The sequence below is a fragment of the Thunnus thynnus genome, chromosome 12 (assembly GCF_963924715.1).
Source record: "Thunnus thynnus chromosome 12, fThuThy2.1, whole genome shotgun sequence".
Lineage (NCBI taxonomy): Eukaryota > Metazoa > Chordata > Actinopteri > Scombriformes > Scombridae > Thunnus > Thunnus thynnus.
Window position 1 is genome coordinate 7861651 of NC_089528.1, and position 18451 is coordinate 7880101.

An 18451-nucleotide genomic window follows, 5' to 3' on the forward strand; every position below is an offset into this window, starting at 1 on the left:
AAAACTGTGAACACTCTTTTGAATCTATTGTGGGAAATGAACGGGTTTATTGTCTATTTTAAAGTAAAAAACAGTAGTGTCCACATCTTTGTCTGTCAGTTTTAGCAAATGATTGGATTTTTCACCATACAGAGAAATGACATGATGTATAAACCACATTTCTTTTTAGCTGTTTTTATCCTCATAATAAAACAATGATATAACAAAAGGCACCATTGCAAGTGAGAATTTTGATGTCCGGTCTTTCTCTTTCCAAACAACAGAGCTGCAGAGGAATCTGGCATTAAAGAGTGAAGAATGCTCTGGACTTGAGGAAAGATATGAGCGTAAGTTGTTAACATGACTGCAGCTAAACGCTCCGATGATTTATGTTCCAGTTTCACTTTTGATTTGGATTATGTGTCTGTTTCCATCAGAGGTAAAGACTGAATTTGAGCAGAAGATTGCAGAACTGAACAGAACTGGAGACTCCAAAGTGGCACTCAGTGAGTGAAGTTACAATATTGTCATTATGGCTTCAGTACAGTACAATATTCATATTTAGCTGAGATCTCACCTTTTTCATGAGAGGTGTCCTCTGCTCAGTTCATCACCTGATAAACTGTGTAATGATATTTGCTTTGTTTTTCTGTGTCAGTTCTGAACGTGATAAACCTGCATGATGATCTGAAGGCTCTGGAGGATCTGATCTCCACCACAAAAGACCCAGACAAGGTCTCAGGTGAGTAACAGTGGTCACAGTCAATGTGACAATTATTATTTTAAATATACAGGTAGAATAAGATCATTTCTCCTGTCTCCAAGACTCAAGAACTGACAGAGTTCAGATCTCGCCACTAACAGTGAAACTATTGTTAAAGTTGAATGGTCTGATTTGGAAAATTATCTCACTGTGGTAGATTGTCAGAGTTGTCACTTTAAAGACTCTGTAGGAGACTGATGGCTGATGTTTTTCTGCCTCTCTTAGTCTTTCGCTTTGTCTCCCCACAGAGCTGCACAGGCAACTGGAGGAGAAGCAAGACGAACTGAACTCCAAGACTGAAGAAATAGAGAAACTGATGGCCAACCCCAAAATAAGTGAGCACATTGATTTGATACACTGTGATCATCAGGTCACTGTTTAAGTCCAAATCATTGTTAAAGGTGTAAATTCATAGTTGTTGCCAGATTTGTCACCACTTAAAATATCAAGTCTCTTGACCCCTTATAGACAGAAACTAAACCCTTTGGGATTAATTAAGTACTCTATCCACTACTAGATAGTAGATATTACTTTCTACAAAGCTAAATGTGTTGAATGTTTGAGAGAAAAATTCCAGTTTTTACCCACAATGGATAAACTCAACCTCATATCGCTGCTTGCAATAACTCTGTTTATGCATCTCAGTGTGTTTCCTTGTGCTCTTTTCTTTAAGACACCAAATCCACTGATGTTTTGATTATTAACCATCAGCCTGTTGTCAAGCAAAAAGTCCTGTTTCACACACCATAAATACTTGTTGACTTGACAGCAGTTGATGTAGGTCATGGAAATATGGAGTAATAAATGGAGTAAATAGACATTTTGCATTTAATATCGAGGGCTGGTAAGACAGGTTTCTGAAGCAATAAACTCAGTCAAACCCACTGCATGTTTGTTTCTTTCAGTTTTAACAATCATTGAGCTGCAGAATGATATATGGGACCATCAGAAAAAGGCTGCTAATGAGACCACTGGTGACCAAAGAAAAGGTCAGTCTGTTTTAAATGCTAATGTAACAATTCAGAGTGACATTATTTGACAAATCAAATCACAAAAGATAAAATGTAATCTCATCAAGGACTATTTTTTTGTTTTAGAGTTGCAAAACAGAGTGGATGGTCTTATCAGTGAGATCGATGACAAAGATGATGAAAACACAAAACTGAGTGAGTAGGAAATAAATTTGAGCAGAAAGATTCACAGACAAGCTGTCCTGTTTATATAAGATCTTATTACATTATTTACTATATTTTGACATCTTTGTGTGCTTCAGTGCTGAAAATCATGACGCTGCAGAGTCAAGTGGAATACTTGCAGAGACAGCTGTCAGAACACCAGAGGTCACAGACCGCTCAGGTAACCCGTAAGTATCTCTAATAATCCTTTACAAATCCCATATGCATCCCAATCCATACAACTAAGATATAAAATGTTGTTATTGCATCCTGATTTTCTGCATATAACTAATTAATGTGTTTTAAATTTGTCTCAGAGCTCACAAACGAGCTCACAGCCAAGAAGAGAGACCTACAGAAATCAGTCAACGAGCTGAATGAGAAGAATCAGAAAGATGCCAAACTGAGTAAGTAAAAAGGCAACAAGGTGTCTACATTCATTATTAAAAATAATCTGAAATCTTTTTTTCTCTAATCTTTCTAATTTCATTTCTGTGTTTCTCAGTTCTAACAATCACTGATCTGCACAACCAACTCAGAAACCTAGAAAAAGAAAAGCGCGACGAAGCCCAAACAACTTCTTCTACAGTTGCTAGTGAGTGTCCTTTTCCTACTTGGCATTATTGAATTCATGTATTAGCTGTAGACCCTTCATAAGCTAAAGCATAAACTACCTTTCTAGAGCTGAGGGAAAAACTGAAGGCAAAAGAGGAGGAACACTCTCATGATGAGGCTGAGATCAAAGGTAAGTTAAGTCCTGGCATGTTGAGGTTGCTGCCACAAGAAATGAAAAAGAACATTACCTTACATTATGAATCTGTGTTTTGTACTAGCTCTGCAGAGTAAACTCAATCAGACGGAGGAGCAGTGTTATAGTTTTGAGCAGAAACTAAAAGGTGAGTGTTGTGTCTGTTGGTTTTTACTTACTGTCCCTGCTGGCCAACAATGTCTGAAAAACTGTGAACACTCTTTTGAATCTATTGTGGGAAATGAACGGGTTTATTATCTATTTTAAAGTTAAAAAAAACAGTAGTCTCTACGTCTTTGTCTGTCAGTTCTAGCAAATGATTGGATTTTGGATTTTGGATCTAGCTCCATCTTCAACTGTTCAAAATTTTATAAATCAACCAATCAGACGACTAATTTCTTTGGAAAATTGAGGCCTTAGTGAGTGGCTTTTTTACTGTCCCATGAAAATTGAACAGCCCACAGGAAGAGCTACAGGAATCATTGAACCTGTAAATAGATAAGTAAGGAAGGGGTTAAGAAATGTTTCAAGTCCTTTGTGGTATTTTGTAGATTGTTATAGTCAACGGACTGCTTTTTGGAGCAGGTGGAGTTGCCCCCTGATGGCCATTAGAAAGAATGCAGGTTTAAGGCACTTTTGCATTGGCTTCACTTTTGAGACCCGGAAGTACCTGCTTGGTTCTGCGTCTGAAAAGTGAAGCCAATGCGGAAGTGCCTTAAACCTACATTCTCTCTAATGGCCATCAGGGGTGACACCTCTGGCTCCAAAAAGAAGTCTTTTTGTGTAGAAGTCTATGAGAAAATGACCCTACTTCTCACTTGATTTATACCTCAGTAAACAGTTTCCTAATGAGTTTGTGGTCTCAATCGCTAGTTTCAAGTCTTCTTCAATACAACTTGATGTTCATTTTGTAAATTATGTTCCCATTTCATTTAAACTTGACAATAAAGCAGGGTATGATTTAGGGCATGGCTATCTTGTGATTGAAAAGTTGCTACCACAGCGACAACCTTAGTTAGGTAATGTAACCATGGCGTAACCCCAGATATAGGCGTAGCTGCCGCTATTTTGCGCGTTTTGCATTTTTAGTTCATTACAGCTACTTGTAACATTATGGTCGCCTAAAAAAGTCTTGTTCAGCGTTTGGTTGTGCTAAAAGACCCTCTAAGGAATCAGCTGTTCAGTTTTTCCAGTAAGTACATTTTTTAAAATAGTTTTAAGCCTGTTTGTTGCCACCGAAAATTAGCATTAGCATTAGCATTATCACAGTTAACCATAGACTGTAAATGCACCGTGCTAAGCATCACTTCTGGCTCCAAAAATCCAAGATGGCAACGGTCAATGTCTGTGGTTGTAGTTCTAAAGTGTTATTTTATTAATATTGTGGAAATTGTTTACCCAATGACAACTACTAACAGTTGACATATTAACAGATACTGTATATGGTCATTCAATTCATTCAGGGGCAATATTGCTCACTTACCCAATTCATCTTACAATCTGATATCTTTCTAAACCTGTCAATTATTTCAGGATAGGAGGTATTAGTTTTTCACATGCATCACAATATAATCTAGATAAAAAATGATATGAAATTGGGTGTGTTATGAAGAGTGATTGGCTCACGATCTTGTGATTGCTGGGTAGCCTGCAGAAGTGGCTCAGATGGTGAAGCAAGTAGCCTAATAAGATGGAGAGAGGGCAACCCTGTCGAGACCTCCAGATAGGAAATCTTGCTGAGCAGATATTGCCGGTCAAAACCACAGACATGTATAAAAGCTTTGATCCTAATATTTTGCTCTATATTTAGAATATACAGCTGATGTATATATGTCCTTGTAGAACTGCAGAATGACCTGGATGACAAAATGAAGGAGCTGCAGTCCAAATCTGACAGTGTTACTTCACTTGGTGAGTGAAGGACCTACATTACTGTTTTGTTCAAACTTCTCAGTACTGACCAAATGTCATTTCTGACCCATTCAATTTTCTCTGTCCATCCCAGTGGGAGTCTAGTTTATATTTTATTTTACTCAAGTGGAGCTTGAAGGATTTCCTCTCTGTTGACTAATAATGACACTTCATGATATCTGTTTTGATAATTTAAAGTAAAAATGAGCCATTGTTTCACACTGATATTTAGTTGATGTCCCATAACCTGGTCATACCAATCATCTTTGTCAAAATCTGATCTTTTAATTACGTTGAAAAAAAAACTGTACACAGGAATGCAGTGTGTTGTGGATCTGGATGCAGGTAGTTTAAAGGATAATGGAAACATTAGACAGTCTGAATACTGCTCTTTAGTTTAACTGCTTAAGTCTGATTGTTTCAGCTCTTCAAGTTTCCACACTAACCCTGCAACTTGAGGAGCTAAAGAGACAACTACAAAACACCGAATCCAAAACCAAGATAAAAGGTGAGTGTGTTTCATTGTCAATTGAATTCAGTTCAGGCACTTGTTTTATATTGTATGTAAAATAGCTACTTTGCGACTTAGTAACAGATCAACTTAACACTGATGTGAGGTACAAAGATCAGAGGATATCCAAGTTAAAAACCATCTTTTTCTTTGATCTGCAGAGCTTCAAAAAATTATAGACGAGAAGAATGATGAGCTGGCCAAAAAAACAGAGGAGCTGAAAGCAAGAAGTGCTCAACCTCAAAAACGTGAGTACAACATAGAAGTTCTATTGATCTGGTTTATGTTTGCATTGATTAACAACCCACTGAAACAATCAAAATAACTGAATGATATGTATAGTTAAGGTGTCAGGTGATACATGCTAGAATATGATTATTAATGTTAACTCTTCTTTCAGTTCTACAGATTATTGCAATACAAACAGAGATTGAGAAACTGGCGAATGTGGCAGAAAATGACACAGATTACTCTAAGATTAGCGGTGAGTGACAGAACTATATCTTGACAGCATATACGAAGGACTCCAGACCAAAAACACTGTAAAAATTACAAGTTTTTCTAATAAACGGTTACATTAAACACATTACATGTGCTCTTATGAAATTATGTTTTGATGTTGTCATTTGTGTACAGTGCTCCAAAACCATCTGAATAATCTGATTAACGGAATTGAAGATGAAAAGGACGAAAATACTAAACTGAGTGAGTCATCATCAGAATTACAGTAAAATGAACTGGTCGTTGGTCTTGTATCCAGTGAATTTACAGTATCTAATCCAGTGTTTCTTCTGTTAGTGTTTCAGATCTTGGCTCAACAAGATGAAATAGCAAGACTGAAGAAGCAAGAAGACAAACAGACAAAAGCACAATTAGAGAAAATTAAAGGTGGGGAGCAGTATATATTCCTTAAATGTATGCTTTATACTTTTTCATACATTCTGAGGAACTAAACCACAATTCTGTCTTTCTTGAAGAACTGGAGAATGAACTGGAGGACGTCAGAAATCAGATAAAAGAAAAGACAACGGTGCTGGACTCAAGTGGCACAAAGCTTGGTGATCTTTGTAGGTGTTTTATTCAGCTGGACAAAAACAGAATAATTAATTTCCTTCAGGATATTAAAAGTAGCTTGTTTTGTCTTTTTTCTGTTTTTAGCGGCTCAGATTATGGAACTTCACAAGAAAATCAAACCATTGGAAGACCAAATATCAGACCTCAAGGAAACAAACGCTGAGAACCTTGCAGGTGAGGAACAAAATGTGACATTTCTACTGTTATACACCAAGAAATAAAACATTACATATAAACAGAGTTTTATTTATAAGATGATATATTTTGTTGATCTCTAACTTGCTTTCAGAGATTCAGAAGAGACTGGAGTTAGCAAAGAGGCAACTGCAAGACAGTGAACTTCGGCTCAATGATGCAGATGCACAGAATTTTAACTTGAGTATGAAAATGTCTTATTTGCTAATGTTTCATGTCATGTCATTTGTTTCTTTTAAGGCCATAACATAGCAGCTGTGTTTGTGTGTCTGCTAGTGATGGAGATTGCTGAATTGAGGGCACAACTGAAAAAGGCTGAGAAAGGGCCATCCAAAGCTGCTGAAAGAAATATCAACGGTTTGTCAGTCTGTTACTTTCCTACTATTGTGTCTCTACTGTCATTCAGCACATTCAGTCTAAGGTGAATAATAAATTAGGTTTGTCATACAGTTGTGATAATTTGATGCTTTCTCTCCCAGAACTGACGCAACAACTACAAACACAACAAAAAGAGAACAAGAAACTCCAAAGCACAAATGAAGGTGTGTACTGTACATCCCAACTTCTTCAAACTTCTCCTCAAATACTTATTATTATGTTGGTTTGTGTTTGATACACATCCATGTTTCAACCTCCTCCCTCTGTCAGACTTAAAGCAAGAGGCCAAAGAACTAAAAATGTGCTACAACGATGCCACACTGTTTAATTATCTTTAAAGGTGCAGTGTGTAGGATTTAGTGGCATCTAGTGGTGAAGTTGCAGATTGCAACCAACTAAATAGCCCTCACCCTCCCCTTCCAAGCATGTAGGTCAACGTACGGTGCCCGTGAAGCTCGCAAAAAACATGAAAGGCTCTCTCTAGAGCCAGTGTTTGGTTTTTCTGTTCTGGGCTACTGTAGAAACATGCTGGTGCAACATGGCGGGGTCCATGGAAGAGGACCCGCTCCCTATGTAGATATAAAGGGCTCATTCTAAGGTAACGAAAACACAACGATTCTTATTTTCAGGTGATTGTACACTAATTGAAACATACTTATGAATATTATATTCCATTTCTGCCGAGTCCGTTCTGCTAGATGCCACTAAATTCTACACACTGCACCTTTAAGTAAAAACTCAGACTTATCAAGTAGAGTTCAATATGATATAGCTTTACTGTAAATTCAAACAGTACATGGAGCAAATGAAAGAGAATTATGAAACACATTCATTTATACTAACTACTAACCCTTCCTATTGTGGAGTCAAACATTAACTCGCTCCCATCACTGTACCTCTCTTGGCCTAACTCATTTATCAAGACACCATTATCTCGTGTCTTTGGGTACCTTCCACCATGATTAGCTGTTTTCCAGGAACGTACAGTGTTTTGCCTTCCTTAGTAGCCAATATCGTCATGCGAGGAGACATCAACACATTCCTGTATCACTTAGTTCCATACACCATTATATTCTCAGGCACATCTAAAGTTACAAAACTAAATGATTAACCTTGACTGTTTGTCCACTTAGTAAGACTAAAAGAGTAGAATGAGACTAGAAGAGTAAAATAATGGAGTATATTCTTCTACAAAGAATATAAAAAAAGTAATTGCTTTATCTCCAAAGTAAATGATTTTATAACTTGATTGGTACTATATTGGTAATGTCTGAACAGGTAAAAATTTCCCACAGTGTCCTTTTCCTCCTTGGCATTATTGAATTCATGTATTAGCTGTACACCCTTCTTAAGCTGAAGCATAAATTACTTTTCCAGGGCTGAGGGAAAAACTGAAGGCAAAAGAGGAGGAACACTCTCATGATCAGGCTGAGATCAAAGGTAAGTTAAGTCCTGGCATGTTGAGGTTGCTGCCACAAGAAATGAAAAAGAACATTACCTTACATTATGAATCTGTGTTTTGTACTAGCTCTGCAGAGTGAACTGAACCAGACGGAGGTGCAATTTTCAGGTTTTGAGCAGAAACTAAAAGGTGAGTGTTGTCACTGTTGGTTTTTACTTACTATCCATGCTGGCCAACAATGTCTGAAAAACTGTGAACACTCTTTTGACTCTCTTATGGGAAATGAATGCGTTTATTGTCTATTTTAAAGTAAAAAAACAGTAGTGTCCACATCTTTGTCTGTCAGTTTTAGCAAATGATTGGATTTTTCACCATACAGAGAAATGACATGATGTATAAACCACATTTCTTTTTAGCTGTTTTTATCCTCATAATAAAACAATGATATAACAAAAGGCACCACTGCAAGTGAGAATTTTGATGTCCCGTCTTTCTCTTTCCAAACAACAGAGCTGCAGAGGAATCTGGCATTAAAGAGTGAAGAATGCTCTGGACTTGAGGAAAGATATGAGCGTAAGTTGTTAACATGACTGCAGCTAAACGCTCCGATGATTTATGTTCCAGTTTCACTTTTGATTTGGATTATGTGTCTGTTTCCATCAGAGGTAAAGACTGAATTTGAGCAGAAGATTGCAGAACTGAACAGAACTGGAGACTCCAAAGTGGCACTCAGTGAGTGAAGTTACAATATTGTCATTATGGCTTCAGTACAGTACAATATTCATATTTAGCTGAGATCTCACCTTTTTCATGAGAGGTGTCCTCTGCTCAGTTCATCACCTGATAAGCTGTGTAATGATGTTTGCTTTGTTTTTCTGTGTCAGTTCTGAACGTGATAAACCTGCATGATGATCTGAAGGCACTGGAGGATCTGATCTCCACCACAAAAGACCCAGACAAGGTCTCAGGTGAGTAACAGTGGTCACAGTCAATGTTTGACTCTGTTGTGCATTGAGAAATTTGTGTTCCTTACAATTATTATTTTTAAATATACAGGTAGAATAAGATCATTTCTCCTGTCTCCAAGAGTCAAGAACTGACAGAGTTCAGATCTCGCCACTAACAGTGAAACTATTGTTAAAGTTGAATGGTCTGATTTGGAAAATTATCTCACTGTGGTAGATTGTCAGAGTTGTCACTTTAAAGACTCTGTAGGAGACTGATGGCTGATGTTTTTCTGCCTCTCTTAGTCTTTCGCTTTGTCTCCCCACAGAGCTGCACAGGCAACTGGAGGAGAAGCAAGACGAACTGAACTCCAAGACTGAAGAAATAGAGAAACTGATGGCCAACCCCAAAATAAGTGAGCACATTGATTTGATACACTGTGATCATCAGGTCACTGTTTAAGTCCAAATCATTGTTAAAGGTGTAAATTCATAGTTGTTGCCAGATTTGTCACCACTTAAAATATCAAGTCTCTTGACCCCTTATAGACAGAAACTAAACCCTTTGGGATTAATTAAGTACTCTATCCACTACTAGATAGTAGATATTACTTTCTACAAAGCTAAATGTGTTGAATGTTTGAGAGAAAAATTCCAGTTTTTACCCACAATGGATAAACTCAACCTCATATCGCTGCTTGCAATAACTCTGTTTATGCATCTCAGTGTGTTTCCTTGTGCTCTTTTCTTTAAGACACCAAATCCACTGATGTTTTGATTATTAACCATCAGCCTGTTGTCAAGCAAAAAGTCCTGTTTCACACACCATAAATACTTGTTGACTTGACAGCAGTTGATGTAGGTCATGGAAATATGGAGTAATAAATGGAGTAAATAGACATTTTGCATTTAATATCGAGGGCTGGTAAGACAGGTTTCTGAAGCAATAAACTCAGTCAAACCCACTGCATGTTTGTTTCTTTCAGTTTTAACAATCATTGAGCTGCAGAATGATATATGGGACCATCAGAAAAAGGCTGCTAATGAGACCACTGGTGACCAAAGAAAAGGTCAGTCTGTTTTAAATGCTAATGTAACAATTCAGAGTGACATTATTTGACAAATCAAATCACAAAAGATAAAATGTAATCTCATCAAGGACTATTTTTTTGTTTTAGAGTTGCAAAACAGAGTGGATGGTCTTATCAGTGAGATCGATGACAAAGATGATGAAAACACAAAACTGAGTGAGTAGGAAATAAATTTGAGCAGAAAGATTCACAGACAAGCTGTCCTGTTTATATAAGATCTTATTACATTATTTACTATATTTTGACATCTTTGTGTGCTTCAGTGCTGAAAATCATGACGCTGCAGAGTCAAGTGGAATACTTGCAGAGACAGCTGTCAGAACACCAGAGGTCACAGACCGCTCAGGTAACCCGTAAGTATCTCTAATAATCCTTTACAAATCCCATATGCATCCCAATCCATACAACTAAGATATAAAATGTTGTTATTGCATCCTGATTTTCTGCATATAACTAATTAATGTGTTTTAAATTTGTCTCAGAGCTCACAAACGAGCTCACAGCCAAGAAGAGAGACCTACAGAAATCAGTCAACGAGCTGAATGAGAAGAATCAGAAAGATGCCAAACTGAGTAAGTAAAAAGGCAACAAGGTGTCTACATTCATTATTAAAAATAATCTGAAATCTTTTTTTCTCTAATCTTTCTAATTTCATTTCTGTGTTTCTCAGTTCTAACAATCACTGATCTGCACAACCAACTCAGAAACCTAGAAAAAGAAAAGCGCGACGAAGCCCAAACAACTTCTTCTACAGTTGCTAGTGAGTGTCCTTTTCCTACTTGGCATTATTGAATTCATGTATTAGCTGTAGACCCTTCATAAGCTAAAGCATAAACTACCTTTCTAGAGCTGAGGGAAAAACTGAAGGCAAAAGAGGAGGAACACTCTCATGATCAGGCTGAGATCAAAGGTAAGTTAAGTCCTGGCATGTTGAGGTTGCTGCCACAAGAAATGAAAAAGAACATTACCTTACATTATGAATCTGTGTTTTGTACTAGCTCTGCAGAGTAAACTCAATCAGACGGAGGAGCAGTGTTATAGTTTTGAGCAGAAACTAAAAGGTGAGTGTTGTGTCTGTTGGTTTTTACTTACTGTCCCTGCTGGCCAACAATGTCTGAAAAACTGTGAACACTCTTTTGAATCTATTGTGGGAAATGAACGGGTTTATTATCTATTTTAAAGTTAAAAAAAACAGTAGTCTCTACGTCTTTGTCTGTCAGTTCTAGCAAATGATTGGATTTTGGATTTTGGATCTAGCTCCATCTTCAACTGTTCAAAATTTTATAAATCAACCAATCAGACGACTAATTTCTTTGGAAAATTGAGGCCTTAGTGAGTGGCTTTTTTACTGTCCCATGAAAATTGAACAGCCCACAGGAAGAGCTACAGGAATCATTGAACCTGTAAATAGATAAGTAAGGAAGGGGTTAAGAAATGTTTCAAGTCCTTTGTGGTATTTTGTAGATTGTTATAGTCAACGGACTGCTTTTTGGAGCAGGTGGAGTTGCCCCCTGATGGCCATTAGAAAGAATGCAGGTTTAAGGCACTTTTGCATTGGCTTCACTTTTGAGACCCGGAAGTACCTGCTTGGTTCTGCGTCTGAAAAGTGAAGCCAATGCGGAAGTGCCTTAAACCTACATTCTCTCTAATGGCCATCAGGGGTGACACCTCTGGCTCCAAAAAGAAGTCTTTTTGTGTAGAAGTCTATGAGAAAATGACCCTACTTCTCACTTGATTTATACCTCAGTAAACAGTTTCCTAATGAGTTTGTGGTCTCAATCGCTAGTTTCAAGTCTTCTTCAATACAACTTGATGTTCATTTTGTAAATTATGTTCCCATTTCATTTAAACTTGACAATAAAGCAGGGTATGATTTAGGGCATGGCTATCTTGTGATTGAAAAGTTGCTACCACAGCGACAACCTTAGTTAGGTAATGTAACCATGGCGTAACCCCAGATATAGGCGTAGCTGCCGCTATTTTGCGCGTTTTGCATTTTTAGTTCATTACAGCTACTTGTAACATTATGGTCGCCTAAAAAAGTCTTGTTCAGCGTTTGGTTGTGCTAAAAGACCCTCTAAGGAATCAGCTGTTCAGTTTTTCCAGTAAGTACATTTTTTAAAATAGTTTTAAGCCTGTTTGTTGCCACCGAAAATTAGCATTAGCATTAGCATTATCACAGTTAACCATAGACTGTAAATGCACCGTGCTAAGCATCACTTCTGGCTCCAAAAATCCAAGATGGCAACGGTCAATGTCTGTGGTTGTAGTTCTAAAGTGTTATTTTATTAATATTGTGGAAATTGTTTACCCAATGACAACTACTAACAGTTGACATATTAACAGATACTGTATATGGTCATTCAATTCATTCAGGGGCAATATTGCTCACTTACCCAATTCATCTTACAATCTGATATCTTTCTAAACCTGTCAATTATTTCAGGATAGGAGGTATTAGTTTTTCACATGCATCACAATATAATCTAGATAAAAAATGATATGAAATTGGGTGTGTTATGAAGAGTGATTGGCTCACGATCTTGTGATTGCTGGGTAGCCTGCAGAAGTGGCTCAGATGGTGAAGCAAGTAGCCTAATAAGATGGAGAGAGGGCAACCCTGTCGAGACCTCCAGATAGGAAATCTTGCTGAGCAGATATTGCCGGTCAAAACCACAGACATGTATAAAAGCTTTGATCCTAATATTTTGCTCTATATTTAGAATATACAGCTGATGTATATATGTCCTTGTAGAACTGCAGAATGACCTGGATGACAAAATGAAGGAGCTGCAGTCCAAATCTGACAGTGTTACTTCACTTGGTGAGTGAAGGACCTACATTACTGTTTTGTTCAAACTTCTCAGTACTGACCAAATGTCATTTCTGACCCATTCAATTTTCTCTGTCCATCCCAGTGGGAGTCTAGTTTATATTTTATTTTACTCAAGTGGAGCTTGAAGGATTTCCTCTCTGTTGACTAATAATGACACTTCATGATATCTGTTTTGATAATTTAAAGTAAAAATGAGCCATTGTTTCACACTGATATTTAGTTGATGTCCCATAACCTGGTCATACCAATCATCTTTGTCAAAATCTGATCTTTTAATTACGTTGAAAAAAAAACTGTACACAGGAATGCAGTGTGTTGTGGATCTGGATGCAGGTAGTTTAAAGGATAATGGAAACATTAGACAGTCTGAATACTGCTCTTTAGTTTAACTGCTTAAGTCTGATTGTTTCAGCTCTTCAAGTTTCCACACTAACCCTGCAACTTGAGGAGCTAAAGAGACAACTACAAAACACCGAATCCAAAACCAAGATAAAAGGTGAGTGTGTTTCATTGTCAATTGAATTCAGTTCAGGCACTTGTTTTATATTGTATGTAAAATAGCTACTTTGCGACTTAGTAACAGATCAACTTAACACTGATGTGAGGTACAAAGATCAGAGGATATCCAAGTTAAAAACCATCTTTTTCTTTGATCTGCAGAGCTTCAAAAAATTATAGACGAGAAGAATGATGAGCTGGCCAAAAAAACAGAGGAGCTGAAAGCAAGAAGTGCTCAACCTCAAAAACGTGAGTACAACATAGAAGTTCTATTGATCTGGTTTATGTTTGCATTGATTAACAACCCACTGAAACAATCAAAATAACTGAATGATATGTATAGTTAAGGTGTCAGGTGATACATGCTAGAATATGATTATTAATGTTAACTCTTCTTTCAGTTCTACAGATTATTGCAATACAAACAGAGATTGAGAAACTGGCGAATGTGGCAGAAAATGACACAGATTACTCTAAGATTAGCGGTGAGTGACAGAACTATATCTTGACAGCATATACGAAGGACTCCAGACCAAAAACACTGTAAAAATTACAAGTTTTTCTAATAAACGGTTACATTAAACACATTACATGTGCTCTTATGAAATTATGTTTTGATGTTGTCATTTGTGTACAGTGCTCCAAAACCATCTGAATAATCTGATTAACGGAATTGAAGATGAAAAGGACGAAAATACTAAACTGAGTGAGTCATCATCAGAATTACAGTAAAATGAACTGGTCGTTGGTCTTGTATCCAGTGAATTTACAGTATCTAATCCAGTGTTTCTTCTGTTAGTGTTTCAGATCTTGGCTCAACAAGATGAAATAGCAAGACTGAAGAAGCAAGAAGACAAACAGACAAAAGCACAATTAGAGAAAATTAAAGGTGGGGAGCAGTATATATTCCTTAAATGTATGCTTTATACTTTTTCATACATTCTGAGGAACTAAACCACAATTCTGTCTTTCTTGAAGAACTGGAGAATGAACTGGAGGACGTCAGAAATCAGATAAAAGAAAAGACAACGGTGCTGGACTCAAGTGGCACAAAGCTTGGTGATCTTTGTAGGTGTTTTATTCAGCTGGACAAAAACAGAATAATTAATTTCCTTCAGGATATTAAAAGTAGCTTGTTTTGTCTTTTTTCTGTTTTTAGCGGCTCAGATTATGGAACTTCACAAGAAAATCAAACCATTGGAAGACCAAATATCAGACCTCAAGGAAACAAACGCTGAGAACCTTGCAGGTGAGGAACAAAATGTGACATTTCTACTGTTATACACCAAGAAATAAAACATTACATATAAACAGAGTTTTATTTATAAGATGATATATTTTGTTGATCTCTAACTTGCTTTCAGAGATTCAGAAGAGACTGGAGTTAGCAAAGAGGCAACTGCAAGACAGTGAACTTCGGCTCAATGATGCAGATGCACAGAATTTTAACTTGAGTATGAAAATGTCTTATTTGCTAATGTTTCATGTCATGTCATTTGTTTCTTTTAAGGCCATAACATAGCAGCTGTGTTTGTGTGTCTGCTAGTGATGGAGATTGCTGAATTGAGGGCACAACTGAAAAAGGCTGAGAAAGGGCCATCCAAAGCTGCTGAAAGAAATATCAACGGTTTGTCAGTCTGTTACTTTCCTACTATTGTGTCTCTACTGTCATTCAGCACATTCAGTCTAAGGTGAATAATAAATTAGGTTTGTCATACAGTTGTGATAATTTGATGCTTTCTCTCCCAGAACTGACGCAACAACTACAAACACAACAAAAAGAGAACAAGAAACTCCAAAGCACAAATGAAGGTGTGTACTGTACATCCCAACTTCTTCAAACTTCTCCTCAAATACTTATTATTATGTTGGTTTGTGTTTGATACACATCCATGTTTCAACCTCCTCCCTCTGTCAGACTTAAAGCAAGAGGCCAAAGAACTAAAAATGTGCTACAACGATGCCACACTGTTTAATTATCTTTAAAGGTGCAGTGTGTAGGATTTAGTGGCATCTAGTGGTGAAGTTGCAGATTGCAACCAACTAAATAGCCCTCACCCTCCCCTTCCAAGCATGTAGGTCAACGTACGGTGCCCGTGAAGCTCGCAAAAAACATGAAAGGCTCTCTCTAGAGCCAGTGTTTGGTTTTTCTGTTCTGGGCTACTGTAGAAACATGCTGGTGCAACATGGCGGGGTCCATGGAAGAGGACCCGCTCCCTATGTAGATATAAAGGGCTCATTCTAAGGTAACGAAAACACAACGATTCTTATTTTCAGGTGATTGTACACTAATTGAAACATACTTATGAATATTATATTCCATTTCTGCCGAGTCCGTTCTGCTAGATGCCACTAAATTCTACACACTGCACCTTTAAGTAAAAACTCAGACTTATCAAGTAGAGTTCAATATGATATAGCTTTACTGTAAATTCAAACAGTACATGGAGCAAATGAAAGAGAATTATGAAACACATTCATTTATACTAACTACTAACCCTTCCTATTGTGGAGTCAAACATTAACTCGCTCCCATCACTGTACCTCTCTTGGCCTAACTCATTTATCAAGACACCATTATCTCGTGTCTTTGGGTACCTTCCACCATGATTAGCTGTTTTCCAGGAACGTACAGTGTTTTGCCTTCCTTAGTAGCCAATATCGTCATGCGAGGAGACATCAACACATTCCTGTATCACTTAGTTCCATACACCATTATATTCTCAGGCACATCTAAAGTTACAAAACTAAATGATTAACCTTGACTGTTTGTCCACTTAGTAAGACTAAAAGAGTAGAATGAGACTAGAAGAGTAAAATAATGGAGTATATTCTTCTACAAAGAATATAAAAAAAGTAATTGCTTTATCTCCAAAGTAAATGATTTTATAACTTGATTGGTACTATATTGGTAATGTCTGAACAGGTAAAAATTTCCCACAGTGTCCTTTTCCTCCTTGGCATTATTGAATTCATGTATTAGCTGTACACCCTTCTTAAGCTGAAGCATAAATTACTTTTCCAGGGCTGAGGGAAAAACTGAAGGCAAAAGAGGAGGAACACTCTCATGATCAGGCTGAGATCAAAGGTAAGTTAAGTCCTGGCATGTTGAGGTTGCTGCCACAAGAAATGAAAAAGAACATTACCTTACATTATGAATCTGTGTTTTGTACTAGCTCTGCAGAGTGAACTGAACCAGACGGAGGTGCAATTTTCAGGTTTTGAGCAGAAACTAAAAGGTGAGTGTTGTCACTGTTGGTTTTTACTTACTATCCATGCTGGCCAACAATGTCTGAAAAACTGTGAACACTCTTTTGACTCTCTTATGGGAAATGAATGCGTTTATTGTCTATTTTAAAGTAAAAAAACAGTAGTGTCCACATCTTTGTCTGTCAGTTTTAGCAAATGATTGGATTTTTCACCATACAGAGAAATGACATGATGTATAAACCACATTTCTTTTTAGCTGTTTTTATCCTCATAATAAAACAATGATATAACAAAAGGCACCACTGCAAGTGAGAATTTTGATGTCCCGTCTTTCTCTTTCCAAACAACAGAGCTGCAGAGGAATCTGGCATTAAAGAGTGAAGAATGCTCTGGACTTGAGGAAAGATATGAGCGTAAGTTGTTAACATGACTGCAGCTAAACGCTCCGATGATTTATGTTCCAGTTTCACTTTTGATTTGGATTATGTGTCTGTTTCCATCAGAGGTAAAGACTGAATTTGAGCAGAAGATTGCAGAACTGAACAGAACTGGAGACTCCAAAGTGGCACTCAGTGAGTGAAGTTACAATATTGTCATTATGGCTTCAGTACAGTACAATATTCATATTTAGCTGAGATCTCACCTTTTTCATGAGAGGTGTCCTCTGCTCAGTTCATCACCTGATAAGCTGTGTAATGATGTTTGCTTTGTTTTTCTGTGTCAGTTCTGAACGTGATAAACCTGCATGATGATCTGAAGGCACTGGAGGATCTGATCTCCACCACAAAAGACCCAGACAAGGTCTCAGGTGAGTAACAGTGGTCACAGTCAATGTTTGACTCTGTTGTGCATTGAGAAATTTGTGTTCCTTACAATTATTATTTTTAAATATACAGGTAGAATAAGATCATTTCTCCTGTCTCCAAGAGTCAAGAACTGACAGAGTTCAGATCTCGCCACTAACAGTGAAACTATTGTTAAAGTTGAATGGTCTGATTTGGAAAATTATCTCACTGTGGTAGATTGTCAGAGTTGTCACTTTAAAGACTCTGTAGGAGACTGATGGCTGATGTTTTTCTGCCTCTCTTAGTCTTTCGCTTTGTCTCCCCACAGAGCTGCACAGGCAACTGGAGGAGAAGCAAGACGAACTGAACTCCAAGACTGAAGAAATAGAGAAACTGATGGCCAACCCCAAAATAAGTGAGCACATTGATTTGATACGCTGTGATCATCAGGTCACTGTTTAAGTCCAAATCATTGTTAAAGGTGTAAATTCATAGTTGTTGCCAGATTTGTCACCACTTAAAATATCAAGTCTCTTGACCCCTTATAGACAGAAACTAAACCCTTTGGGATTAATTAAGTACTCTATCCACTACTAGATAGTATGTAGTACTTTCTACAAAGCTAAATGTGTTGAATGTTTGAGAGAAAAATTCCAGTTTTTACCCACAATGGATAAACTCAACCTAATATCGCTGCTTGCAATAACTCTGTTTATGCATCTCAGTGTGTTTCCTTGTGCTCTTTTCTTTAAGACAATAAATCCACTGATGTTTTGATTATTAACCATCAGCCTGTTGTCAAGCAAAAAGTCCTGTTTCACACACCATAAATACTTGTTGACTTGACAGCAGTTGATGTAGGTTATGGAAATATGGAGTAATAAATGGAGTAAATAGACATTTTGCATTTAATATCGAGGGCTGGTAAGACAGGTTTCTGAAGCAATAAAC

The 18451-nt window shown here is 37.3% G+C and overlaps 1 protein-coding gene across 8 annotated transcripts in view; it reads left to right on the forward strand.

The window, feature by feature from the left end:
- The window catches only part of si:ch211-14a17.10 (golgin subfamily A member 4), a 50019-nt gene that overhangs the window by 9999 nt on the left and 21569 nt on the right, over window positions 1–18451 (forward strand). For 3 of the 8 annotated variants that reach the window (XM_067605065.1, XM_067605057.1, XM_067605064.1), the window contains exons 29-80: window positions 264–326; window positions 417–485; window positions 638–721; window positions 991–1077; window positions 1648–1731; window positions 1840–1908; window positions 2016–2105; window positions 2235–2324; window positions 2423–2512; window positions 2600–2662; window positions 2751–2813; window positions 4508–4576; window positions 5001–5084; window positions 5249–5335; window positions 5488–5571; window positions 5724–5792; window positions 5886–5975; window positions 6065–6154; window positions 6246–6335; window positions 6451–6540; window positions 6633–6713; window positions 6836–6898; window positions 8112–8174; window positions 8263–8325; window positions 8647–8709; window positions 8800–8868; window positions 9021–9104; window positions 9410–9496; window positions 10067–10150; window positions 10259–10327; window positions 10435–10524; window positions 10654–10743; window positions 10842–10931; window positions 11019–11081; window positions 11170–11232; window positions 12927–12995; window positions 13420–13503; window positions 13668–13754; window positions 13907–13990; window positions 14143–14211; window positions 14305–14394; window positions 14484–14573; window positions 14665–14754; window positions 14870–14959; window positions 15052–15132; window positions 15255–15317; window positions 16531–16593; window positions 16682–16744; window positions 17066–17128; window positions 17219–17287; window positions 17440–17523; window positions 17829–17915. In XM_067605065.1, coding sequence (XP_067461166.1) covers window positions 264–326; window positions 417–485; window positions 638–721; window positions 991–1077; window positions 1648–1731; window positions 1840–1908; window positions 2016–2105; window positions 2235–2324; window positions 2423–2512; window positions 2600–2662; window positions 2751–2813; window positions 4508–4576; window positions 5001–5084; window positions 5249–5335; window positions 5488–5571; window positions 5724–5792; window positions 5886–5975; window positions 6065–6154; window positions 6246–6335; window positions 6451–6540; window positions 6633–6713; window positions 6836–6898; window positions 8112–8174; window positions 8263–8325; window positions 8647–8709; window positions 8800–8868; window positions 9021–9104; window positions 9410–9496; window positions 10067–10150; window positions 10259–10327; window positions 10435–10524; window positions 10654–10743; window positions 10842–10931; window positions 11019–11081; window positions 11170–11232; window positions 12927–12995; window positions 13420–13503; window positions 13668–13754; window positions 13907–13990; window positions 14143–14211; window positions 14305–14394; window positions 14484–14573; window positions 14665–14754; window positions 14870–14959; window positions 15052–15132; window positions 15255–15317; window positions 16531–16593; window positions 16682–16744; window positions 17066–17128; window positions 17219–17287; window positions 17440–17523; window positions 17829–17915 — 4053 coding nt within the window. The remainder of the gene's footprint in view (window positions 1–263; window positions 327–416; window positions 486–637; window positions 722–990; window positions 1078–1647; window positions 1732–1839; window positions 1909–2015; window positions 2106–2234; window positions 2325–2422; window positions 2513–2599; window positions 2663–2750; window positions 2814–4507; window positions 4577–5000; window positions 5085–5248; window positions 5336–5487; window positions 5572–5723; window positions 5793–5885; window positions 5976–6064; window positions 6155–6245; window positions 6336–6450; window positions 6541–6632; window positions 6714–6835; window positions 6899–8111; window positions 8175–8262; window positions 8326–8646; window positions 8710–8799; window positions 8869–9020; window positions 9105–9409; window positions 9497–10066; window positions 10151–10258; window positions 10328–10434; window positions 10525–10653; window positions 10744–10841; window positions 10932–11018; window positions 11082–11169; window positions 11233–12926; window positions 12996–13419; window positions 13504–13667; window positions 13755–13906; window positions 13991–14142; window positions 14212–14304; window positions 14395–14483; window positions 14574–14664; window positions 14755–14869; window positions 14960–15051; window positions 15133–15254; window positions 15318–16530; window positions 16594–16681; window positions 16745–17065; window positions 17129–17218; window positions 17288–17439; window positions 17524–17828; window positions 17916–18451) is intronic. The other 5 variants (XM_067605059.1, XM_067605058.1, XM_067605062.1 and 2 more) reach the window with 5 other exon arrangements.